This window comes from Colletotrichum higginsianum, chromosome 6, assembly GCF_001672515.1.
Source record: "Colletotrichum higginsianum IMI 349063 chromosome 6, whole genome shotgun sequence".
Classification (NCBI taxonomy): Eukaryota; Fungi; Ascomycota; class Sordariomycetes; order Glomerellales; family Glomerellaceae; genus Colletotrichum; species Colletotrichum higginsianum.
In genome coordinates, this window is record NC_030959.1 from 1442423 (window position 1) to 1468865 (window position 26443).

General features: G+C 56.2%; 4 protein-coding genes across 4 annotated transcripts; 3 read left to right on the top strand and 1 right to left on the bottom strand.

Annotated features, from left to right (window-relative positions):
- Positions 1-113: 113 nt before the first annotated feature.
- CH63R_08864 (uncharacterized protein) lies at positions 114-546 on the bottom strand (the record flags this gene model as incomplete). The annotated part of the gene is made up of 2 exons (XM_018303838.1): positions 114-408; positions 458-546. 2 exons carry the CDS (start codon positions 544-546, stop codon positions 114-116), a joined length of 384 nt encoding a protein of 127 aa, XP_018155861.1.
- Positions 547-1344: 798 nt separating this feature from the next.
- On the top strand, positions 1345-2245 carry CH63R_08865 (Snf7 family protein; the record flags this gene model as incomplete). Its single annotated transcript, XM_018303839.1, has 4 exons — positions 1345-1531; positions 1592-1796; positions 1865-2070; positions 2166-2245. 4 exons carry the CDS (start codon positions 1345-1347, stop codon positions 2243-2245), a joined length of 678 nt encoding a protein of 225 aa, XP_018155862.1.
- Positions 2246-6676: 4431 nt separating this feature from the next.
- CH63R_08866 (uncharacterized protein) lies at positions 6677-16979 on the top strand (the record flags this gene model as incomplete). Its single annotated transcript, XM_018303840.1, has 2 exons — positions 6677-6800; positions 6868-16979. The coding sequence occupies 2 exons, from the start codon at positions 6677-6679 to the stop codon at positions 16977-16979; spliced, it is 10236 nt and encodes a 3411-aa protein (XP_018155863.1).
- Positions 16980-23008: 6029 nt separating this feature from the next.
- On the top strand, positions 23009-25011 carry CH63R_08867 (Multicopper oxidase; the record flags this gene model as incomplete). Its single annotated transcript, XM_018303841.1, has 5 exons — positions 23009-23327; positions 23389-23590; positions 23641-24514; positions 24577-24765; positions 24853-25011. The coding sequence occupies 5 exons, from the start codon at positions 23009-23011 to the stop codon at positions 25009-25011; spliced, it is 1743 nt and encodes a 580-aa protein (XP_018155864.1).
- Between the last annotated feature and the right edge of the window lie 1432 nt (positions 25012-26443).

Below are 26443 nucleotides of genomic sequence, written 5' to 3' on the forward strand. Positions count from 1 at the left end.
GTTGGCTCTGGTCGACGCATGATCGGGTCAGGCGGCAGCTTTCCACAACAGGAAGTAGGCTTTACCTCGTCGAGGGAGGCGGCCGCCGTGGGTTCGCCCTGACTCTCTCTCGGTCAAGTTGTTGCAAAGGAATTCTCGTACCGTTGAAGATCGAGAGGGCCGGCTGACCAGAGCACTAATGCTTGGATGGCTACTTTCTGTGGTTCGCGGGTCGTCCCTTTGGCCCGCGTCCCCGGAGGCGGCGGCGTGACATAGCCAACCACGTTCACCCACTCGCCTATTTGCGTTTGACTCGACTTCACAATGCCAAGCAGGAGCCGAATGTCAACCAAAGCAATGGTGTTAGATTCCTTGGGGAAGCCGTGCTCCAGTGTCAGCACCGCCGAGTGTGTCAAGTATGAGGTGACGCTGAAACCACATTAGTAAACACTAGCCGTAGAAGGGATACGCATCGTACCAGCCTAAGAACCTGACTTTCTCACCTGGCGACTTTGATGACAGGTCTGAGAGAAGACACAGTTGTGAGGGAAGCGGACCTCTAGACATGGCGACAAGGCTGTTTAGCCTAGCAGGAGCCGCCGTATGCTTTTATCGCCGTTTACAACGGAATGTGCCTCATGCACCAGAGCCTTTAGTCATAGTTGGGTGATGGTAACGCTCATTGCTGGGTTGACTGATGGGGTGGGTTTGGCCGATGTTGGACGAGGAAGTACGGTTTACCCTCAACTTACCTACCGAAGGTAGGTACAGATGGAAGCTTCCATGAATACAGGGACAGCATCTGCCGGCGCTTGGAGATTGTGGCGCTAGACAGTTGTCGGCGATAAGATACCGTTCTTATCTGCTGACCATATGGACTTCAAGTCACGCGGCTGTCTCACATGACCGGCTCAACCGCGGCTAAATGCGGCGGGCAATTGTTGCTGGGCAGAAGCGCCGTCATCGCCCGCCCACTAAACGACATCGCTAGCCAGTCGGGAGCTTGCATCATACTGCCTTGACTTCGTGACCCTATCTCTCAGCAATCAACTATCGACACCACGACGTCCTGACTTGAAGAGCCGCGAGCGTTCGTCGCACGACATTACGTCCCAGATAACCGTATTTATCACTACGCTGATCCAGATCCGCGGCTCGTTGACGACGATAACGACGACGGCGAGTGCCCGCTTGTTTCCCGTTTCGGTACCCCGCCATCAAACTTGGGCGAAGTGCCACGCAACCCAAGCATACGGCTGCCTTGGACCGACAGCTGCCTGCGCACAACCTCAAAACCGACTCGATCCCTCCCGATTTACTCGGTCTCAATAGTCAACACCCCTAAACCCTACAGCTCATATCATCATGTCTGGCGTCTGGGGCTGGTTCGGCGGCGGCGGCGGCGGCGCCAAGAAGAAGAATGACGCCAAGGACGCGATCCTTGGCCTCCGGGTCCAGCTCGACATGCTCCAGAAGCGAGAGAAGCACCTTCAAACGTTGATGGACGAGCAAGATGCTATCGCGCGGAAGAACGTCAGCACCAACAAGAATGGTAAGTCGTGTGAGCCTTATAGCGCTGGGGCGGCCGGAGGCTGACGAGCTACCCTGATAGCCGCAAAGGCTGCCTTGCGCCGCAAGAAGGGCCATGAACACAGTCTCGAGCAGACTATCTCGCAAATCACGACACTCGAGTCCCAGATCAACGCAATCGAGTCGGCGAACATCAACCGGGAGACGCTCCTGGCGATGGAGAAGGCCGGACAGGCCATGAAGGGCATCCACGGCAAGCTCACCGTCGACAAGGTGGACCAAACAATGTACGTGCTCGAATTCTGCGGCTTGCTCTGGGAGATGGCTGGAAAAAATGCTCACACGGTAGCAACAGGGAGGAACTTCGCGAACAGAATGCGCTCAGCGAGGAAATCGTCAACGCCATCACGACCGGTCAAACGGACGACATCCTCGACGAAGACTTGGACCAGGAGCTGGAAAACATGCAACAGGAGAGTTTGGACGAGCGGATGCTCAGCACTGGTTCGGTGCCGGTGTCGGACGCCGTCCATCGGATGCCGGCCGCAGCAAACGGAGAAAGTAAGGCATTCGTTCCCCCGTTCTCCCCCCCCCCCCCCTCCCTTTCTTTTTTTTTTTGGTACGCCAAGACTCGGTAACTAACAAATATGAACCAGTCAAAGGCAAGACACCCGTCGTCGAAGAGGACGAGGAGGAGGCCGAGCTCCGCAAGCTGCAGGCGGAGATGGCAATGTGAGAGGTCGCGGGCGTCATGAGACCCTGCGGCGACGGACGAGAACGAACGGCATAGCATTCTTTGGTTGGAATAAGACTTTCGGTGACTTGTACGGGATCGCGACACAAAGGTGTGGCCGATGCAAGACCAAGCCTCCCCGGGAAAAGGAAAGTCGACTTTGCACGACATATACGCCTCACACTCCGCACACGCTTGCTTGCATGCTTGCCTGCCTCCAACGGCGACATATCCGGAGCCGTCTTCGTCCACACATGTTTCTCGGCTACCTTGGTCCATTTTCCTCACACCTGTTCACTGGCGTTGGCGTTTTAGGGGTACGCGGGGAGGTGTCATTCGATGGAAGTTGATGGGAGTTTGACACGCTTTTTCTGGTTTGCTGGAGTGGCAGTTTTACAAGTCTCCGAGTTCTACCCGAGTGTCGTTTATTTTTTTCTCTTCTTCTTTCATAGAACACCACATATTGAACATTGTTGAGGAACCATAAACGACCGCGCACGGGGATCATGTGCAGCATGCCGCGTTGGGCGCCGCCTTTCCTCCGGGATGGAGGAGTCTTCTTTTTATATAATTTTTATTTATTTTGGCGTTGGCTAATACGCCGGAGATGCAGCCGCACAGTAGCGGTGTCTGGGTCCGGCCGGTGAGCGAGCAGTAAGGACGGTGGACGGCCCACATGATCGGGAACCGGAACAGGACTGAGGAGCCAGCCAACGCTCACGTGTCTCGGCACACCGCCAGTCTGTTGAAATGTTCGATCGTGGGCGTCCAGAAGGCACGGTGAGCTTTTCTGGGAGTGCGTTCGATGGTGAGTGAGGTGGCGGGCGTGACTGTCGCGGAGGACTCGGCTCGCTCGAGTCACGTCAAAAAGATCGGACCTCTTTGCAGTGTTGTACTGTTGTACTTGCACTACTTAGCTGCTGTACGTAAACACAGGCACTCGATCTTTGAGGTTCAGTAAGCCAAGTTTCCTGTCATCTGGGCGGTTGCGTGGGCTCGATCGATCGTCAGGAGGAAAGCAAATGAGGCTTTCCAGCCTGATCAATGCAAACACCCGGAATCCCCTACGACAGTGTGGGTGCATATCATGGATGGAGGGGTCTGAAAGTTAAGGCGGTTGGGCTTATCATAAAAGTGAACAGCAATAATAAGACTTGCTGTTCACGTTGTTCAAGGACGTCCCCAGACTGAGGAGGAGAGTGAAAGCCGGTGGGCGGCACGATAGGGACGACTGCGATGAAGAGATATTCGAGAAGTATTTCCTCTGGCGCTACCAAAGCCGATTTGCTGCGAAACGGCGATGCCAGTACATGCGTCTTATCGGGACAGAGGGTCCACCTGCGCTGTTTATCAGGGCACGTAAGGACAGGCACAAGTTCACAACAAGGCGCTAGAAGTCAGAAGGGGAGAGCCCTGAGTTGGGTGTTGGGTGTCTTGTCGGATGTTCAAGCAGGGCGACGCAGGTGTCAGCGGCTGCCCCATACCAATAATACCTTAGGTACCCAGTTAGTGAGATGACAACGCCTCCCAGCCTGCTGGCAACAGCGCCCAATGCTTCCTTCCTTCCAGGTTCCCGGGAGGAAACTGAAGCCATCTTCCCTGCCGAAAAGCTCCGGTCACCACCGCTGCCGCCGAAGTGGGATTTTTCTTCCCTCATCCACCTCCCTCGGAAAAGATATGCATGGATGGCCCCTCCCCCAGCACAACAAAACAGCAACTATTTACTGTGTGAGTTGAACTGGCCATCAGAGAGTCCACGACATCAACGGTCAGCCAGCCTCTCTCCCGCCCGACCTTGTTTCTGTACCTGGCGGATCTTACCACGTGCTCCTGGTAATATCACACAACACGCGCTGACCACGGCTTTGCGATGGCTTCGTCCACGTCCGACCACCGCAACTCCACAACTTCCTCACATGACAGAGATCGGCCCAATGCCACACCAGCCATTTTGTTTGTTTGTCATGTCTCTCGGCGCCCAATCGCCGCTCAAGCAGTGCATGGCTCATTGAGTCGTCTCGTCCCGCCCCAGCGCGCGGACGCATGTCGTCAACCCAAATCGGGCTCACGCAGGGCACCAGTAACACCAAATACCACACCGGCTGCTGCACTTGGCGGCGGGCACTGCAAACCTGGCCGGGCCAGACGCCGCCAGACGGGCACAACGGAGCTACTGCATCTTCAAGACACCGTCGTCGGGAGGAGCCATGCCATCCCACCTCGCCACCACTGGCACCCATCGATCCGTCCGGCCCAACCTCCGCTAACCTCACCAGCAGACTGCAGTTGGCTGCATGTGTCAAGCCTTACCAGCTTCCAGCCCGATCTCTCGCCCTCTGCCACTACCGCTGCTGTATCGGCGAGATACAACATACATCAGCCGTTTTAGCGACGTGTCTCCTTGCCGACATGGTCAAGGCTTGTGTTTCCATCCATTGATTCGCACCCGTCTTTCTCTAGTCTACCAATGATGCCCTCGCCGTCGACCTCTGTACACGCAGCCCGAGTTGAAAACCGCTCGTACGAGTGAGTCGCCGCCAGCCCAACCCCCACCACCACTCGTCTGTGGGCGCCACTGTCACTGTCACCACGGTCACATCCGCCCCTCCCGCCAGCAGTGGTCCGGCCCTCTGCTGCGTGGGTCTTCAGAGGCGAGCCTCAACCAGGCGAGCCACGTTGCACGTCGCTGACTGGGGGTTTAATGGCCGACGAGAAACAAACCGCACCTCCCACCCCCGCCGCTGACACACACTAAGCACCCCGCCTGCTGTCGAAGCCCGCCTCTGGACTTCTGGCGGCTGGATGTCCCGCCGACACATATCTTACGTCGCATACACAGCATTCACGAGCATAATCTTTCCCAACGCCGACTAACTGCATCGGGCGAGACCGCGGCTTCTCCCTCGTCCACCCTCCTCGAACAACGGATGGCAGGATGGTTGGGGTTGCAGTACCCTCCCATGCGGCCCAGGAACCACTCTTCCGTCGGCAATCGCTTCCTTGCGTCTTGACAAGTTGACAGGACCCATGAGGGTTTTTGCAAGGATTGACCTAGCTCCACTGGTCCGGCCCATCGACCTTTCTTGCCCCGATTGCCCTTGCCAGACATCGACGACCAGCGCACACAGCCATTCTTACCACTGAATGAGTGGATGCTTGACAATCGACACATCAAAATCCGTTTTTTCCCCTTGCTGCGGGAGAAAACTGGAAAATCTAGGCCTCTTCAGGCTAAGCATCTCACTGTAGAGTGTATGGCTTGTCATTGCTGGATAGTCTCCTGGTTTTGACGCCTGTTTTTGCATTGCAATTGTGGCTTGGGCCCTTCCCTTCTCATCAGTCTTCCGTACCAATGTCCAACCGCCGTGGGTGAACGTCGAGCGACCTATTTCCCTGGCGAAGTACCACGAACGGTATGACTAGAGAATGCGATACCCCTTCGAAACTACACACAAGATAAGACCACAAAAAGTAGAGTACATATCCCGAAAGAAATCACCGGCGTTTATGCCCGGCCTCGTCGAGCCCGTCTCTTTGATTATGCGGGTTGGCGGCTCGCTTCCAATGGAATCGCGGTTGGGCAGCCATCATCCCTCCACAACGTCCGTCTCCTTGTCCGTCCGATGGTCAACCCTCAAGTCTGCACACGTCCTGTCTCGTCTCTATCATCACATCATCCACCAAAGTCACCCAAGCTGTCGAGTACCCAAAAGCCGCGCCCCCCCTCCCAAATCCAACCCAAATGCGACGTGGCGCCAGTACTCCTCCCGCCTCACTCAAGCCAATGGCTCTCAGGCACGCATGACAGTGATCACTTGGACTCTAGAGACTGCCCGATTTTGTCTCCATTCGTGGAGACACCGTGGGGTAAGCCTGTGTCAGGGACCCCTTCCTCCCGCGCCTTGAACCCTGTCCGCTGGCCAGTGATGCTTGTGTTGTGTGGCGCCGCTGGGTAAGCTCCCCCCTGTTTGTCGAGAGTCTACTTCGTCTCCCACAGCTCGGCCCAATCGTGCCCTCCAGGGTTTCTCGTGGTTCAAGGCGCATCTCGTCATTCTAGGTCCCTTATTTCCTAACTCTATCCTTCGTCAAGCCGAGACAAGAAACTTGCTGCTCCCTTGTCCATGCTATCAATTGAACTTTCCTCTGTTGTTTTCGCCATAACAATCGTCTCATAGGCGACGAGATACCATTCTGTGCTTGCTTTTGAATCTTGCGATACCCGCTTAAGAAACTCGAACTTCTGCATCCGGTTTGGGCACCGAATATCAACAGGATCCCAGAGAAACCCTCAGCAAGACAAGAAAATCGAAGCTCACTCTTGTGCCAAAGGCCATCGTCCCCGTGCGCCACAGACAATATCAGACCATCTACCCTGATTAGCATTGATCACCTGCTACGAGGCAAGGAACCCCCCAACCAACAGGTCCCGAAAGCATGAATTCGGAAGAGCCAGTCGATTACTGCCCTTACCGGCAGAACCTTGACTGGAGCCATGTCCAAACCCAAGACTTCTCCAACGTGAAATACTTCCAAGCCTCGGATTCCGAGTTGGAAAATGGTGAGTTGCCCACGTTGGTGAGCATTTGCACATCACAAAATTTACGCCTAACTCGACCAAATCACAGACGGCGATGTATACGCGAATGGCGTGACGTATTCTTCACAACCGGCCCCGACCAGCGGCAAGAAGAGCAAGAAGAAGACCAAAAAGGACAAGAAGGCGGCACAATACACATACGACGAACCGCCATTTGCTCCCCCCGATATCCCCGCGCCAGAACCGTCTCAAGATACCGGCGTCGCCGAAGACGAGTGGCCAACGGCACCCCCTAAGAAGGACAAGAAGAAGAAAAAGAAGAGCAAGAAGGAAGAAACGGCTGCTGCATCTCCTCCACCCCCTCCACCCCCTCCGCCCGCAGAACCAGAGTCCGAACCCGAACTTGAGCCCGAGCTCGACCCTGAGCCTACTAAGAAGGAAGAGACCGTTGTAGAGGAGAAACCGACAGCTCCAGTCAAGGTGAAGGAGTCTTCGAAAAAGGACAAAAAGGACAAGAAAAAGGACAAGAAAAAGAAGAAGGACAAGAGTGGTAAAGGCACCGAGGCGGAGCCGGTCGAAAGCTCAAAATCGACACAGTCGCCGTCACCGCCGCTGGCCGAGGAGTTGAAGCCACCAGAGATGGAAGAACCGGCGACACCGTCCCCAGAGGCGGTCGTGCTGGACACCAAGGACGACAGTCTTTTTGTTGAGCCCCCGGCCGAGTCAGCCTCAGCGGCTGACAGGGGTTTCAACGAGCCCAGCGACGAAAAGAAGAAGGAAGCGGACGTGCTGACTGCCGCCGCCGGAGCTGTTGCGGCCGCGACCGTGGCGGCAACGGCAGCTGCGTTGGCCAACGCCGACAAAGATGCTGTTGAAACGCCCGCCGATGTACTGAGTGACGAAATGGAAGACTCTCCTCCGGGTGGTACCTTGGATTCCCCCTTCGATCAACCGGATTCAACACCAGAGGCAGCCGAGTCCGAGCCCAAGGCTTCTGTTGATCAAATCCCTGAAGAAGAACCGACTCGTGAAGCAGAAACAGAAACAACTGCTGCCGAGGCCCAACCGGGCGACATACCGGTAACTCAGCCTGATCCCAAAGCCTCAGCCGACGGGCGGGCTGAACAGCCGACGGATGAAGAGCCAGAAGATTCAACACCGGCCGAGCCAACTTCGGACATCAAGCCCGAGGGACCCGCACCCGCATCCGAAGCAGATGCGTCGCCGGAAATTTTGACAGAAGCTCCTCCTGGCGAAATCCTGGATGACCCCGCGTCCGCAGAGGCAGCTTCTGATGTTCTTGTCGATGCCAAGGACGAAGTTCCGGCTTCCTCCGAAGAGCTGACAAGCGACACTCCGACCAAGCCTGCTGTCGTTGAACCTACGCTTGTCGCAGAGCCCCCGATCGATATCTCGACAGAATCCAAGCCAGAGAAGCCCGAAGAGTCTGCATCCGCCGAGGGGGGACCCGGCCAGGTACCGGATGACACTCCTGCCGAAGCCAAGCCTGACGACACCGCGAAAGCTGAAACTCAACCGGATGATCCTGTACCTTCAGAAGATCAAATAATAGCTGAAGCCCCTGCAACCGCCAAGCCAGAAGACGATGCTTCCGCCGAGAAGCTGGCTGCCGAGATTGTAGTTGAGACGGCGGCCGAAGATGTTGCGCCTTTATCAACGGAAGCGGAGACCTCGGCTGAAGTCGCGCCCGCTGAGACGGCTGCCGAGGCTTCGGATGATGCCAAACTGGACGAAGCCGCTATCACCGACGAGCCCACGAAAGATTCCGCAGCCGACACCCCCGTCGAGATCAATGCAGCAGCGTCGGAAGATCTTACGGCCGATGTTCCTTCTGATGCTCCAGCCGATGCTCCTGCCGATGCTCCTGCCGATGCTTCTACTTATGCGAATTCTGAACCTCCAGCTCTTGATAAAGCATCAGTAGAGACTGTCCCTGAAGCCGCCGCACCTGAACAGCCAGTGTTGGTGAAGGCAACCGAAGCTGGAGCGAGTGATACTCCTCTTGCAGAGACGCCAGCGCCGGAGACCCCCACTGAGGCTAATGTTGAAGAAATGGCTTCAGCCGAAGCCGAATCCTCGATCGAGTCTCCTGAAGACGTGAAGTCCGACGGGACAGCGTCAGCGGAGATCTCATCCAGCGAGCTGGTTTCGACCGCCGCAACATCAGCTGCATCAGAGGCTGCGCCTGAAGCCACGGAGGAGGGGGCAGCCGATCCTAAACCGGCAGAAACCAAATCATCGATTGTAGAAGACACTCTCGTTGCTGTCGCTGCTGTTGAATCAGCACCAGGAGAAGCTGAGGCGACAGAAGCAGCAGGCGAAGACCCGGTTATAGAGGCCGACTCTACTCCCGTCGTCGAGACAGAGGCCGAAGACGCTCCCAAGGACGATGCTTCTGGGATGACAACCTCAGAGCCAGATGCGTCAGCCCCTGCCGAGAAACAGTCAGAGGTGTCTGCAGATAATGATACGGAGCCTGAAGTGCCATCAGCAGTTGAACCAGAGGCCTCTCCTGCAACATTAAGAGAGCCACCCATAGTTGATCCTGCTGCTGAGCCACCCGTCGAGATTGACACTCCTGCCGAGGATACCGCTTCCACGGGCTTTGTTGAGTCAAATGAGGACGAGACTGCTTCAGTCAAAGATATCGAAGCGGAACCCGAAGTAGCTGTTCCCGAGGCAGTCGTCGACAAAGCCAAGCCTGAAGATTCCGCCGCTGTCTCAGAGCCAGAAGCACCAGAAGCGGCAGCCCCTACAACAGATGCGGAAACGTCAACTCCCCATGATACTGGCGACAAGAATGAAGAATCCGCTACCGTTGCTGAACCAGCTGACGGATCTGATACCGCACCGGCCGTGGAGACTTCGCCTGCTAGTGAGCCAGCCAACTCAGAGGACATTCCTGTTGCCAGCGAAGAAACTGAGAGACTCGTCGAAGTCGCACCTGAACTTGAAGATGTCACTGAAGCTTCACTTCAACTTGAAAAGACAGACGAGCAGGAGCCTGTTGAAGAAACCGAGCCCGAGACTGAAGCGGAGGCTCCTAACGAGTCTGAAGCCAGGCCTCCCGCGCCAGTTACAGCCGAAGCTGAGGTCGACGCTCCCAGGGCCGCAGAAACAGAGTCGCCGCCAGCCGCCGCCGCCGATACTCCTGAGCCAGCAGACCCCGATGTTGCCAAGACCAAAGATGCCGAGGCCCCTAAGACCGATATTTCAGAGTCCAAGGAGGAGCCTATCGTCCCACAAGAACAGGAAACACCACCTGCGGCTGAAGTCGAATCGGATGCAGTCAAGGCAGAAGGCTCCCAAGCGACCCAGGAAGAGCCAGATGTTCCCAAGGAGGCCGAGGCTGAAGCCACGGAAGATGCTGTTCCCGAAGCAGAGACTGCTCCAGCTGACGATGTCTCGCCCGAGCCCGTACAGGCTTCTGCCCCCGAAGTTGCGACCGAAGCTGAGTCTGCAGTTGTTGCAGATGTTGGCGCCAAAGAAGTGCCTGCAACGGAACCCGCGGTGGAGGTCCAAGATTCCCTAAAGACGGCACCAGAGAGTCAAACTGAGGCCCCTAAGGAAGATGAGGCCGAGGCTGAGGCTGTGACCGAAGTCGAAGCAGATGCTCCTCAGGTGATTGAAGCTGAGCCCGCTGCCGAGCCTGTTGGTGAGCCTGCTGCCGAGCCTGCTGCCGAGCCTGCTGCCGAGCCTGCTGCCGAGCCTACCGCTGAGCCCGCCGCCGAACCTGCAACTGAACTTGCCGCCGAACCTGCCGCTGAACCTACCGCTGCGGAGCCTGAGCCCGGAGCCATTCCAGATGTAGGGGTCGAAGCGACTAAGGCCGAGCCCGATGCACCAAAGGAGGCCGAGACTAAATCCTCTGCGCGGGAAGGAATCACAGCCCTAGAGCCTGCTTCTGTAGAAACGCCTGCAGATTCAGTCGTCGCAGACGATACGGTTGTCTCGACAGAAGGTATGGACGCTTACGGAATCATCAGTGACGGCAAAGAATTCAACTTCACCATGGAAATACTCTCCCCAAGGATCAAGGATACTAAAAAAAACATAGAACCAGCAACTGAAATCGAAGAGACGCCCGAGGAAGTCAATGTCGAAGAGCCATCCCCTGATCCTGCCACAGAGGAGCCCAGTACCGCCGCCGACGAGGTCAAAGATGAGCCAGAAGCGGATACGGAAACCCTTGCTCCAGCACCCGCGTATACAACCGAACCTGATGCGAGTCCCGATGAGGTTAATGCTGAAGCTGCCGAGACCGATGCCATTGCCGAGCCACAGGAATCTGCCACAACTGCCGACGAAGCCAAGGACCTCGAGAAGGAAGCCGCCGCCGAGACTCCCGCACCCGAGACTACTCCCGCACCCGAGACTGCTCTCGCCCCCGAGGACATGAAGACCACCGATCCCGAGCCAGAATCAGAGGCTGCCTTTGAGACCAAAGAAAAAGAATCAGAGCCAGTCACTGTAGCCCTGGACCCAAAGCCTGAGCCCGCCGCAGGAACGGTCACCGAACCGACACCAGAAACCAGGGACGCTGAGCCTAATGCGGATCCTGGCCTGGAAGCCAACGACCCCGAGCCAGAACCAGCATCTGACGCGCAACCCACAGAGCAATTGACTGAGTCAAATGCGGAGCCCGAGCCCTCAGTCGAGACCCCTGCTCCTGTTACGGAGGAACCCGAGGCGAAGGCTGAAGATCCTAAAGCAGAGCCAGCTTCAACTGCAGAAGCTATCGATTCGGTTCTCGTGGCTGATGTCAAGGATACAGAACCGGAACCAGAGACAGAAGCTGCCTCGGATTCCAAAGAGCCCGAGATTGAGGTTCAGCCTGAGGCCAGGGCCGAAGCCGGCGACCCTGAGCCGGAGTCTGAAGCATCAGGAACTGTTCCTGATGTCAAAAATGAGACCTCAGAAGCAGCGGATGCCTCTGTGGAAGCTGGCATCAAGGAACCGGAAACACAACCGGAAGCCGACGCTGCTTTGGAAGCTAAAGAGCCCGGGGCAGAGGCCACGACTGAAGCTGAGGCCAAGGAGCCTGAGCCTGAACCACCAGCAGATGTTCACGAAGCCGCAGCCGAGTTGCCTGAAGCGGTTCCCATTGTTGAAGAGGCCAAAGAACTCAAGGCTGATTCAATCCCCGAGTCAAAGGAACCTGAACCTCAAGCTGCCCCTGAGACTAAGGAGGTCGAGCCTGCTCCTGAAGCCGAAGACTCTGGGCCCACTCCAGAGTCTAAAGATCCTGAGCCTGAGATCGAAGCACTCGAGAAGACAGATATGAAGGAACCAGAGACTGAGCCAGAGGCGACGGCAGAGGAGACAAGGACTGCTGAGGCAGAGTTGAACGCCGAGCCCAGTGACCCGAAATCTGCTGCCGAGGTCGAAACAGCCCCGGAGAAGCAACCCGAGCCTGAAGCTGAGGCAGCTCCTGAAAAAGACACTCAAGAATCTGAACCGGAACCTACATCAGCGGCAGACGCGGTCGAATCTGCTGCTGCTGCTGAGGCGACGGATCCCGAGCCTGAGGTTGAGGCACCTCCTGCAGCAATTGTCAAAGCATCTGATCCAGAACCTACACCAGCGGTAGAGACGGTCGAAGTTCAAGACTCTGAACCTGCCCCTGAGGCTACTATCGAAGAGGAAGTCAATGAGCTGGAGCCGGAGCCAGTTTCTGCCGAGGAAGTTTCTCAACTAAACTCCGAGGGGCTCATTGCGGAAGCCGATATAGCTCCTGAAGCCAACGATGCCGCTCCCGAGCCCGAGGCGGCCCCTGAGGCAGAGACCAAAGAATCGGAGCCCCCTTCTTCAGATGTTGACATGGTTGAAGACACTCCCAACATTAAGACCCTAGAGGCAGAAGCCCCGGCACCTAACGAAGACGACAAAGAGTCAGTGCCTGCTCCCGAGGAAGCCATCGTAGATGGATCCAAAGATCCAGAGCCCCTGACCGAAACTTCCGATGAGGCAAATGAAGCTAATGCCGAATCCGCCCCTCATGCTGTTACTGAAGAGACCGTTCCCGAGGCTGCGGAAGCACCGGTTGATGCTCCTGTTCCAGCTGCGGTGGCAGAACCCGTCCTGGAAGCCAAAGGGCCGGAGTCGGAGCCGGAGACTGAGCCAACTGCCGAAGATACCAAGGAAGCAGATCTTGTTGAAGAAGTTGCGGAGGCAGAAGAAGCTGCTGTAGTTGAGGAGACTTCGACACTAGAGCCTCCATCTGCCGAGGAGGCAGCACCCACCGACCCAACACCTGCTGAGCCTGGAGCTACTGTCGCCCTTGAAGCTCCCACAGATCCAACACCTGCTGAGCCAGAAGCTTCCACTGAGCCAGAAGTGTCTGCTGAAACTGAAGTGACTGCTGTCCAGTCTGAAGCTCCAGTTGAGCCTCAACCACCGGCTGAGGCAACGGCACCCGCAACGGAAGGGGAGCAAACAAGATCCCTTGATATCGATGAGAGCAAGGACACGGTAGGACCAATTGCCTCTGATGCGAGAGGTGCAGAGAAATCAGGTGAGAACTCCCTTCCTTCCCCTAATTCCGAATACCCGGATGGAGATATACGGGAGGGACAGGGTGTCCAAGACCCTGAGGTTCCGTACGAAAACGACCATGTCGACTACCCGGAGTCGGAAACCCCAGCACTCGACGCGGACGACACACCAGATCCGGATTCCGAGGACCCTGCCGAAGAAGTTGAGGCGGCGCCGGTTCCCATTGATTCTGCCAAAGAGGATTCTCTCTCCGATCCGCACGCAGCAGAGGAAGATCCAACCCCTGCTGCTGTTGAAGAGCCTGCCGCCGTCCAAGATCTCGTCATCGAGGATTCTACCGCCGAAGAGCCTACTGCCGAAGAGCCTACTGCCGAAGAGCCTACTGCCGAAGAGCCTACTGCCGAAGAGCCTACTGCCGAAGAGCCTACTGCCGAAGAGCCTACTGCTGAAGCGACTGAAGAACAAGCGGTCGAAGAAGCTCCTGTCGAAGAATCTGTCGAAGATCCTGTCGAAGATCCTGTCTCTGAAGATCCTGTCATCGAGGCGCCAGCTGAACCGACTGTTGAGGAGGCGACGCCTTCTGTTGGTGAAGAATCACCATCTCCTGAATTGTCCCAGCCCGACGAGCCGGAGGCGCCATCCCATGACACCACAGAATCTGCTATAGAGGATGTACCGGTTGAAGCATCTTGCATTGACACGGCAGCTGAGGAGCTCATTTCCGACGACAACAACGCGCAAGCTGAAGTCAACGAGTCAACTTCTGGAGAGCCTCAAGCAGAGTCGTCGCTGGATGAGGAATCTGTACCGGCAGATACTTCAGTAGATGGACCATCACCAGCAGAAGATGAAGCGACAAAGGAAGCAGTATCCGAAGATCCCTCCGCAGTAGAAGCTCCAACCTCAGAGCCCGTGATCGAAGAGCCACCCACCGAAGCACCTGTCTCTGAAGACGTCCCTGTAGACTCCTCTGCTCCTGATTCAGCCTCTGATGAGACAGCGGCTGAAGAAGCTGTGACTGAAGAGGTCATCGCCATTGAAGATCTTTCCGTTTCGGAGGTAGTTGTTGCTTCCGAAGAACATTCTGCGGAGACAATATCGGCGACGGCTGCTGCGGACAATCTTTCTCGGGAACCTCCTGAGGATGATGTCTCTGAGGATGCCGTGCCGGCTGAGACAATGGAGCAAGAAGAAGACGAACCTATGGCAAATTTGGCCAAACAAACGGAGGTGGATGTGGAAACTACACCTGATGCAGTGCCAGAAGATTCCGTGCCCGCAGAGACCGCTACAGACGAGGTCGTTTGCGAAGAACCAACGATAAATGCGGCTGCTTCAGAAGACCCGATGGCATTGTCCGAGTCTATTTCTGAAGAACCGCCAGCTGAGAGTCAGGCTCTGGAGAACACTGCCATAGATTCTGAGCCTGCCGACTTCGTCGCCGAGTCTGTACTTGAAGGGTCTTCAGAGGTTGCTTCAGCCGCCCCTGAGGAGGCTAGTTCCGAAAATCTTTCCACGGTCGATGAGACAGCCCCTAAAGGCGCTACACAGACAGATCCAACAGACGAAGAGGTTGCAAAGGAGGCCGATCTCGAAGAATCGGCGCCAGCGGAAACCGTAGCCGACACACCTGCAGAGGAAGCGCAGCCCAAAGAACTTTCGGCCGAAGGTGAATCGCCTCTTGAAGAGTCACCAGTAACACAGCCTGTCAACGCGGAAGCAACGGAAGAATCGTCAATAGAGGACGCTTCTTCAAACTTGGAGACACACGAGACTTCTCCTAAGCTGCCGTCACCAACGTCAGAGGAAACCACCGTACCTCCTGACACTGGTTCCACTGACAATGACACACTTGCTGTCGGAGCGACCGCCACCGGTGTTGCTGTTCTGGGGGGACTAGTTGCCGCCGACATTGCTAGCGACTCGGTTGACGATGAAACTGCCAACGGTGCCCCCAGATTTAGTGCCGCAGATACTATCTCGCGACGAAGCTCATCGGATAAGTTGACTCAGACTCTTGGGATCGCTCTAGTTCCTACAAGAGCCGCCACGGATGTGCAGAAAGACTTGGATGTGGATTCCAACTTCAGCCCCGTACAGAGAGAAGGCTTCTCGGACTCTGGAACGCAAACAGACAGCTCAGTCTGGGGTCTTCGGCCGTCCACGCCCGCTGTGGTTCTTCCCGAGCTTTCCATGTCGCCAGCGGCAAAGCAAAGAGCAAAGGTTCTGAGACGTCAGCGCAGGATGGCCATCAAGCAAGCCGAAGAACTCGTAGCGACTGCTGTGATATTCTATGCCACGGCGGAGGCTCTCCGCTCAATGACAGGCCCTTTACCGGAGAACAGCGCCCAGGTCATCAAGGCCATGCCTAGCTGGGAACAACCAGTCCAGATCAAACGGAAAAGGACCTTCTTCTCGAGGGTTCTCCCCGGCCTTCTTTCCAGACGCAGGAGTACTACCACTACAGGAGCGGACAAACCAAGCAGAATTGATACTGACTGTTTTGTAGAAAACAAGGATGCAGAGGCTCGCGAAAAGCATAGGCGACGCCGTCACTCTTCCACTCACCAATCTTCATCGTATTCCAGTCGCAGCCGAGGCGAGGACGAAGGCAGAGACGGCAGCAGACGGCACTCGCATCACTCACACCAGTCGAGCCGGCGACACCGCACGGATAGCGAACGATCTCTCCGGTCCGGCGACTCTGCCCCTCGCACCCCAACAGGACCACCAAAGAGACAAGACAGCGGGTTTTCTGAAAGCCCACAAACCGTGTCACAGCGAAAGCATCGCAGCGAGCGTAGCGACCGCAGCGAGAGGACTGAGAGGAGCGAGCGTAGCAGTCGTACCGAGCGCACGCCTGAAGAGCAAGCTGCCCACGATCGCCGCAAGGAAGAGCGCAGGCTTGCGCGGGAGAAGGACAGGGAGCGCGAACGTGAAGTTGCCCAACGGGATCGAGACCGTGAACGGGACCGCGACCGCGAAAGGCGCCGTGATAGGGAGCGCGAGCGTGAGCGTGAGCGCCAGCGTGAACTAGACCGTGAAGCCGAGGAAATGGAGCGATCACGTCGCAAGGGCAAGGAGCCTGAAGTCATTACCAAGCCGGATGAGGCCGGAGACCGCAGCCATCGCCGCTCACGCCGGCACAGTACCGCAGAGCACCATCGTCCGGAGCGTACACTCAGCAAGAGAGAGCCCAGAGACCCATCACCGGAAAAGTCCAAGAAGTTCTTCAGCGTCAGGAATCCAGAAGGTACGGTTGAAGCTAAAACTCTTCCCCGGGATCCTCCTCCTCCCCCAGCAGCCAAGGACGACATACCGATGGATGACGACGCAGATCAACAACAAGAAGCAGCTGGTTCTCGTGGCATTCTCAAGCGATCCAGCACAACGCGCGATAAGCACAGCCATAGACACGGTCATACCCGTCGGTCCGAGGACGTGGGAAGGTCTAGCAAGTTGCAAAAGGCACGCGAGCAAGTTGCCGAAGAAGCATCGCGCCAGGCGACCGAGAAGCCCAGATCGAAGCATTCGGACGATTCCCGGAGACGCGCGCGCGAAGAGGAGAGAAGAAGGACAAGAGATGTCGAGAAGGATAGGGGGAGGGAGAGGGAGAGGGAGAGAGAGAAGGAGAAGGAGAAGTCGAGCGGGATCAAGGGCATGTTTAAGCGGCTGTTCAACTGAATGTGCGTGTAATGTGTTTATGACGATGATTGTACGCGGATTGTAATGTGTTATGAAAACGGGATAGATTGTGTTATTTTGGATTTGTGGTTTGGGATAGGAGTTCGATCGGTGGGAATGGTTCCAGGATTGTCAACGGTGGCTCATCGTCTCTTGTGGCCATTTGCTGCATGATTAATGTGTTAAGAGTTTGAACACGCAATGGTCAATGAGATTGATGATCCAACTTCACAGGGAGCTGGCCACCTTTGAGGCGTACTCGGGTCTTCGTGCCAAAGGTTGAGATGTCTAATTTGTACGATGATAGGCTCGTGTGCCGGGCCAATCCACGGCCTGGTTGTTTTCTTGCGTTGTTCAGCAGACGGAGCTCGGAACAGTTTTATTGAGTTGGTGGTAGAGGCGTTTCGGTCTGAAATGAAGCGAGACCATCCATGAGCGAATTCGTCTGCTTTCTTTTGGAAGACGCCCCGGTGTCCGGGTTGTGGGTTTCCCATTCGCATCCAGTAGCGGCGAGCGTCCTCTAACCGCTCGTGCAGTCGACATTGGTGTGCGTCTTTTGCTCGCTGTGGTTTCTCATGTCGCATTCATAGACAAGGGTCTATGAATTAACAGCCCACTTCCTAATGGGACCGTTCGTCTGTCCCTCGTATGTACCTTTATTCATTTTGTGATGCATCGGCTGCATGATACCGTTTCCCGGGGTTTGACGCTAGCCCCATCGGCCCGGGACGGGGGTGGAGTACGGGTTGTGGGATCCCGGACCCGGACCTTGGCAACATCTCGACATCGCGTGTGGAGCCCGTTCTCTTGCGTGGTTTCTCGTTGGGGCGATTCGGGGTTCAAAAAACTGATAAATTGAGCCCAACTCTCGACGAAAACACTTCCGATTTACACGCGGAAGATTGACTCTCTCGAGCAGTTGTCTTTCCATCGCTCGGACGGTGTGGTTCCCCGGGGACTCCCGCCGGCTCCCGGGATGTGGGGACCACGACGTCCGCCAACCGACCCGGCCGCCTTATCTTTGGTTGCCTTTGCAGACGCGCCGGGCAGACGCCTTGCCACCCACCCTGCTCCTGCATGGTCTCCTGGAGTAGGAAGATAATGGCCGACGGACTTTGTCGGCGCCGAGATTCCTTCCAGCCACAATCACCGGTGGCCCCCCAGGCAAAAGTCGCTGTTCGCGATGGGAAAATTGTGCATGTGCCCCTTCGTTCATCCCCCGTCTGTGGAGAAGTCCGTCGGCCATGTCGACTTGACCCCCCCCCCCCCTTTTTAGTCCCACGCGTCTCGACCATCAGCAGTTGCCGTTCGGCCGAAAGATGCCTGCTAGTCGTCGGAAGGGAAAACAAGAGGGAGAAAAACTGACCCATACTTGTCTATGACGCGTAGAGTCTTGCCGAGCGGGCAGAAACACAAGCCGATTGCAGTCACGTAAACGTCCCAGGCTTGGCGTCACACGAGGGCATCTGGTAGCTAGGTGCTACTGCACGATGGTCTGTTTCGATCCCGGAAAAGATCTGCTTTGGTTGTTTGTCTACATTCGCTCGGAATCCGTTCGTCTGGTTCGTTCGTGATGTCTACGAGGATGCCTGGCAGACTGATGTTCTGAAGCAGTGGTCCCCTGAAGGCCGGAGAACGGGACTTGAGATGTTGCCCGTGTAAGTCCTGGTCGGCCCCGCTGTAACTGGGAGGGGGGGAAGTCTTTGTCGTCACTTTGTCGAAATCTGCAGTACTTTGCGGATTTACATTGGGGCGGCAAGCATTTTGCAGATACTGCCAAGACCCCGAGCCGCAGCGAACTGGCTGGTATACCACGAGTTTGTGTGTCGCCAATACTCTTCGCCGCCGAGTCCGTAGCGCCTGGAGTTAGTGACAGACTAGACGCTGCTGTTATCACGATGCTATCGGTCTAAATCGGTCTAAATCTCGGGTTTGTATCTCTTGGCAATATCCACTATTACGGGACGAAGTAGATGTTTCTCTCCCCGTCCGCTTCGGCGAGCGATGATGGTGGGGCGAAACTGGCGGTCATCTGGATCTTATTCACGTCGGGGGTGGTTTCTCGTGTGTGTTCTCGTGTCGATGGTGTGAACTTTGTAGATGGCGCCGAGTGGATCAGCGAAATAGTCAACTACTACGGCATCATCGGAACGGAGGTACGCGGGACATAAGACTACAGAAATCGGCGTCTAGTTGCTTGTATTGACTCTGACGGCTAGTGCGGATGTTGTCGCATAGCCATCTATGCATGGGGAAGGCGGAATCATCGCCAAAAATACGGTATAGAGGACAGCAAGCCCCTCGGGCAACGTCTTTCTCCGAGACCGTACGTCGGCGAGATCATCGCCGGCATACGGGACAGGAGGTCTTCTCTCGGGCAGCATTCGGCTCCGAGACCCGACAAGTCAAGTCGGCGGTCCAGGTACCGGAGATGGGCGCGTGATCAGGTGGCTGCAAAAATCCCAAGCAGAATTTTGTGACGAAAAGCATCGTGAGGTTGCTCGGATGTTCGGCTGCAGGTAGATGGCCTCCTGACGCCAGGAGAGCAGAATGTAGCATTCGACATCGGAAGCAACGGGGTGAAGCCTTGCTAGACTTTCATTGCTGGACATCGCCGTTGATTTTCGGTGTATGGCCCATTCATAAGGGTGCCTGCGTAGTTTCCGAGTCGGCGAAGAGAAGAATTCAGATACAGGACCCGGGAAAGACAAGTGACGATAGTGTGCATTCCCTCGTATTCTTCGGCAAACCGAGCTTTTCTTCACCAATCAGCATGTCTTCTATCGTCCAGTCAAAGGGGCCAACGTTTCTTAATCAGTATAGGTCTCAAATTCAATCTCGAAAGGATGGTAGATGCAGGAATTGGCGTTGATCAGATGCTCTGGTTGGCCTTTCGGTTCCTCCGGAATCTTCGGCAGCAGATGACCAACGAGCACCGATGTACGGGAGATGGCCGTCAGCTGGAGTCTGAAGAGCCAAATTGCCGTCGTTGAATGATGTTTACTTCGAAAAAGTTCAAGAAGGGCTGAATTTGAAACATTGTAAATGACAAGATGGTGTTGTCCGTAACGTAACGACATGAGAGACCATCAAGAAGGAAGAGACGGCGGTAAATCTCCGGACGACACCACTGTCAGAGCGAAGCACGAGTGGTAGTCGTCAGTGGGGCCGAGAGTCTCTTAGATTGAGCTGCTCTTGATTTGTGATATCTTTAGTTCTGGTAGCATTGGGGAAAACTCTCTGGAATTGATGTTGTCCGGAGTAAGCCTGTAAGAAAGTTACATTCGTCGTCGTCGTCGTCGTCGTCGTCGTCGTCGTCAAGATGGCGGCTCAGAGTGTCAGGGAGCCCCCTCCACCCGTCACGGGATGGCGCCCCCTGCAACGCGGGAGCCGGTATTTATCTAGCGCCGTGCACTGTCCGATCGTGCCTGGACAGGGGGTGTGCTGCTCTGGCTAGTTCTAAAAGCGGTAGCGGCCAGAGATGAGGCTTGCGTGGCCAGCAAGCAGGGGGGCCATGCTTCCCTCTCTACCCTCCTCTCCACTGTTTCTCAATCACTGTTCTCTCTCCCACTCCGCATCGTATCCATATGACTTACAAGACACTAACACGCTACAGAATCCTTGCAAGCCACATACCCCCCCCTTTCCGACCCCGCAGAATCTCACTTTTCAGGTGCTGGTATCTCTGTGACTCCATATCCAGAGTGTATACGTGATTATGACAACCCTACCACCCTGCAAGGCATGAGGGATTATCTACACGTTCGCAATCGAACGCCTGAGCCCGCTGCGGAGACTGACGGGAGCTTCTTCTGGTCAAGCATACTTCCCGCGGTTACAAGATCGTGACGAGATTGGAATCAGAGCCTAATCGCCAGGAGGCAATGCCCCTTGCTGATCCGGCACGAACGGCCCCTCGCTCGCTTTCGCATCACATCACGCTCCCCTGGTAGTCGAAGGCTCGCAACAGCCCCTCTTTGTTCCATTAACTCCTGTCCCATCATCCATTGAGACTTCCTGCGGGAGAGACCCGGAGTTCGACCGGCTGTCCCCCGTGACCCTCAGACCTCCAGCGATGGACGTTTGTTGCCTGCTATGTTTACATGCCCTTTGGCCCCACAATGGGGGCTCCCACGCACGTGGGACCAGAGAACGCAGAGTAACGATGGCTTTGGACCTCTCAATAGGCAGGCCTGTCTCAGAATCAGCTACACGCAGGGGAGGGAAAGGGGAGGGGGGGGCAGATTCGCCGCGACTCGCGTCTGCAAACATCGACACAACCGCTGTAAGTCTGATGTTGCTCTCCGCCGAGTCAGAGGTCCAACAACGCCACAAACGACATGAGGAGAAGGATAGTAGATCCTAGAGGCTCTTGGTATCCAGCGAGAGTGCGACCTCGTGGCCTGTGCCCGTCCAAGACGACATGGTAGCTTTCTTTCCCATCTTGCCACACCGGCCTCATGTCCGAAATGCTCCTCTTCTTGACGCTATTACATCGGATGACGTTGACCATGAGCCAGGATGGTGACCCCCAGAGCTTGCTCGCAGGTCGAGAGACAGGATACCCCGGCCAAGCCACGTCTCCTCGGTCAACTAATCCAACGGAGACGCCCACAGATTTGGATTTTAACCAGCTACTGGCGCTTCCAGCTACATGGCACCATGTCTTATTCCTCCATCCTGATTCAACTTTCCCACCGTCGATGTTCCTTTCCGACCTGCCGCGCTAACTTACAACGGCCCTCCCATGTGATGCTTGGCTTTCGGCGTTTCCTCATTGGATGTCCGGGGTGGAATCTCTCCTTTCTGGACCGGACATGGTAAGGCTCAGATGCTCCAGGGTTATCTGAGAGTAACTTTGTGTCTAGCTCGATAATTCTGGAATCGAGGAGACGTCCTAAGGTCATTTCTCCTCCCTGTTCCACCACAGAAGTGGAAGACGTCAACGACATTCCATTCTTCGCTCACTTCTTCCGAGACGGCTTTCATAGTAGAAAGGAAGACACCGCACGATGGTCGGCTTGGCGGTAACCTTGGGAACGATTGCGGCTACACAAGCATGGTTCAATAGTCATCTTGTCTGTTGGGCTGGACGACTACGCGTCTGCAATTTCAAACTTTGATGGGGGGGGGGGGGGGGGCTGACCAAGGGAAGGGTGGCAGACGATACACTTCCGAAATCGACTATAGGTTTGCAGACGCACGTGGCAACCACGTCCCCTCTTCATTCACCTCACGTCCACCGTCGCCTTGCTCCCCGAGCCGCCTGAATCTCAGACGAGGTACGATGGGTCAAGATGATCGGGACCTCTTTTCCTTTCCACACAATACAACTGGCTTGCTTATTCCTTGCAACGGCGCCTACATGCAGGCGTGCGTGATACATGCAATAAATCCACATGGACTAACCCCGGAGGTGTCTGAATGCAGGAAGAAAGCTAGGGTGCATGCAGGGGACTTTGGACTGGTAGGAGACCCTCCGTTCTAGTGCCTATCCGGCGTGAACTTTACTTCGTATAGGCACGATGTTCGATAGCTTCAGTCTACACATGACACATGGAGCGTGCTCACCGGAGCCCTTTTACGGCCAACGACCGAGCAACAGACGGACCACATCTCACGGTCTTGCCGGATGGGTGATGATCTTCGATGCGGGACTGTTTCCTCGAGCCAGGGGTGGATGATGGGCCTCTCTTTCCAAGCAGTGTCTTCAGGACGCAACATTAACGGAACGGTACGGGTTTGGATGGATGTCGAGTTCACGCCGGGGACAGGCCCTAGACGAGAAAGGCGCCGACTGACGAGACCCTCTATTCGGTCGTCTTGAGGATCCTCGAATCTCGTATTCAGATTCTATAAGACGAGGCAGATCTTCTCGTTGGGAAGTTGTTCTCGGATACCATCACTCGCTTCTTCAAGCTTGGTCTTCATTCATTCTGTTGCCTCGCTTGTCCTTAGGCATGCTCAGTATCGTTCTTTCTATACACTGACTATCGGTTCTACACTCGTTTACTCTACAGTTACCCATCATGCATCGACGCTCACTTTTGGGATGCCTCGCGCTCCTGTTGCCCGTCTTTGTCTCCGGCGTCCCTTCTCCCAGAAACCCCGTCGAGAAGCGTCAAGACTGTGTCTTTGACTCTGCTCTCAATCCTTCCTGCTGGGATGGCACCCACGATCTCTCGACCAACTGGTACGAGGAGGCTCCCAAGACCGGGGTCGTCCGCGAGTACTGGTTCGAAGTCACCAACACCACCATGGCTCCCGACGGCGTCGAGCGCATGGTTCTGTCCATCAACGGATCCGTTCCTGGCCCGACTATCATTGCTGACTGGGGTGACACTGTTGGTAAGTACCTGGTTCCTTGATAAAACCTCTCTGCTGTACAAGCTCCTGACATCACCGCCAGTGGTTCACGTGAAGAATTCCCTCCAGAACAACGGCACCAGCATCCACTTCCACGGTATCCGCCAGAACTACACCAACGAGGCCGACGGCGTTGCCTCCATCACCCAGTGCCCAACTGCCCCGGGCGACTCCATCACTTACACGTGGCACGCGTCCCAATATGGTAGCTCGTGGTACCATAGCCACTTTGCTCTCCAAGCCTGGTTCGCCAACCCAGACCCTCACAGTTGTGGCTTAACTAACAGCATCCCAGGAACGGCGTCTTCGGAGGAATAATCGTCCGCGGTCCTGCTTCCGCCCCCTACGATGAAGACCTCGGCACCATCATCCTCAGCGACTGGTTCCACCGCACCACGGACGAGCTCTACGATGGTGCCGCCTCCTCCGGCCCTCCCACCGCGCAGACGGGTCTCATCAACGGCGTCGGCAAGTACGGCGATCTCGGCTCGCGCTTCACGACGGCCTTTGAGAGCGGCAAGTCGTACCGCATGCGCCTCGTCAACGCCGCCATCGACACGCACTGGAAGTTCATGATCGACAACCACACCCTCGAGGTCATCTCGGCCGACTTCGTGCCCATTAACCCTTACAACGTCTCGGACGTTTCCGTCGGCATTGGCCAGCGCTACGACGTCGTCGTGCGCGCGAACCAGGCTGTCGGCGACTACTGGCTCCGCGCCATCCCCCAGCTCGCCTGCAGCGATAACGAGAACACCCTCGACATCAAGGGCATCGTGCGCTACGACTCGTCGTCGACATCGGACCCGACGGGAGAGTTGGGGACGTACACGGACAGCTGCGCCGACGAGCTCATGTCTAACCTGGTCCCCGTCGTGGCGATCGAGGCCGGGCAGCAGAGTTATGACGACACGCTCACTGTCGGTCTACAGGTCGTCGCCAGCCAGTTCAAGTGGACTCTGAATAACAACACCTTCCTGTCCGACTGGGACTACCCGAGTAAGTGGCCGCCATCCGTCATTCGATCGCGCCGCATGCTAACATGGGAAACCGCAGCTATCGAGCAGGTCATCGAAGGCAACGACACATACTCGGTGCAGCAGAACATTGTCCATCTCGATGAAGCCAACGTCTGGGTGCACTTCATCATCCAGAACCCCATTGGTCTTGTAGGTAAAATTCTTGGGGAAAAAAAGAGCAACATTTTTCTAACTATCATCCCCCCTCCTAGACCCACCCCATCCACCTCCACGGTCACGACTTCTGGGTCCTCGCCCAGGGCTCCGGCACGTACGACTCTTCCGTCGCGCTGCAGACCGTCAACGCCCCGCGCCGCGACGTCGCCATGCTGCCGGCGTCCGGATACCTCGTCATTGGCTTCTACACCGACAACCCGGGCGTCTGGCTGATGCACTGCCACGTAAGTACTCGTCCCTCAGCGGTTTTGGGGGGCGGTTTTCTTTTCTCTCCCCTTTGGGTCAGATATTTCTAACACCAGGCCACACAGATCGGCTGGCACACTTCCCTTGGCTTCGCGCTCCAGCTCATCGAGCGCCCGTCCGAGATCGCCGCCCTCACCAACGCCGACACGGTGAACAGCACCTGCGCCAACTGGAGAACCTACGCCGAGGCGGAGTCGGTCCACCAGGAGGACTCTGGGGTCTAAACCAAAAGGGTTATACGCATACACGCATATACACACACACACACACACACATACTGCATACACCACAACGGCCTCTGACACTTTCGACATATGCGACTACAGCGTCATGAACTTTCTCTTATGTCCTGCTTTTCCTTGCTTCTTGTTTGTGTCTGTGTTTTAATTCGGCGGCATATTATGCCGCGGTCGACTTCTGTACATGTTTCCTCTCTTCCGCTATGTATGTATCGATAATTGTAATAATATCAACCGCTTCAGCCTGTGTAATTGTACTTACGGACGTCTAATTCTATTGCCGTCGTCGTTTAAACCCCCCCCTGACCCCGCCAAGCCAGGGTCGTTTCTTGGGTCCCGAAGCTTATCCTAACAAGTGCCGAGCCTGAGTGTGGATCCCCTTCCGCCATATTATGGGGTAATCCGCGGTGTTGAGCCGTGCCGGCTTTGGTGGGGCCATTCGGCCGGATGCCGGCCGTGGCGTCCTTTCGGCTTTGCCCATGTTTTTCACTTGGCTTGATCAACGGCGGGGGGTTCGTCTGGTTCAGAGCTTCTAACGGCAGAGGACACCGCGACCGACGCCATGCTCATTGGAGCGCGGCTGGGCTCACTAGAACCCGTCCCTGCACGTCCTCGTCTTTTCCGGGCCACTTGACGCCGTCAGCGTGACTAATACGACGCATTTGATGTCACATCACAGGCGTGTTCGTAGACCTGCCCTCCCCGGACACCGTTCGGCGTTTTGTGACGGTTCACGCGCTATTGGTACGGATTTTGCGGAGTGCTCCGCTGGACCCCAGTCCCTTTCAACCCCCTCCCCCCCCCCCATCCTCCCAGCTCCCTCGCACTCTTGCCTCTGACCCCGGATTATGACGATTCTTTCTTGGGTGCGTGTACTTTTCCGTCTATGAGGGCGGGATAGGGGTTTCACGGGGAACGGGGGAGCGTTGGGGCCCAAGTCGTATCTGCCAGGTTGCATCTGCCGAGCTGGGAACGTTCCGTTTCTGGGTCGTGCCCCGAACGCGAGAACGAATCTTGCCGTGGCTTTGGGCTGCACATCTACATGAGTTGGACCGAGGGGAAACCAAGTCGAGCTCTATATTCACCGAGATGTTGAAGCATGGGCCCTCCCCCTGCCCGCCCAGGATGACAAGCTTTGCCGCGCCCGATGATGAAGAGCTTGGGACGATCGCCCAACCTTGGCTCCCGCCGCGAGACTAGAAAAGGGGGTGTTTGGTACGAACGGGGGAAAACCACTATCATTACTGGGCTCTAAAGAGTGCCGCCCTGACGACTGTGAATGGCTGGGAACACGCCATCCCAGTTCCCAGTGGAGGGGGGGGGGGGGGGGGGGGGGGGGACGGTGATTACCCCGACTTGAGAAAAGCTGGGACGAAACCACCGGTGCATACACCCTTCTCTTTTCCGCGCAGGACGC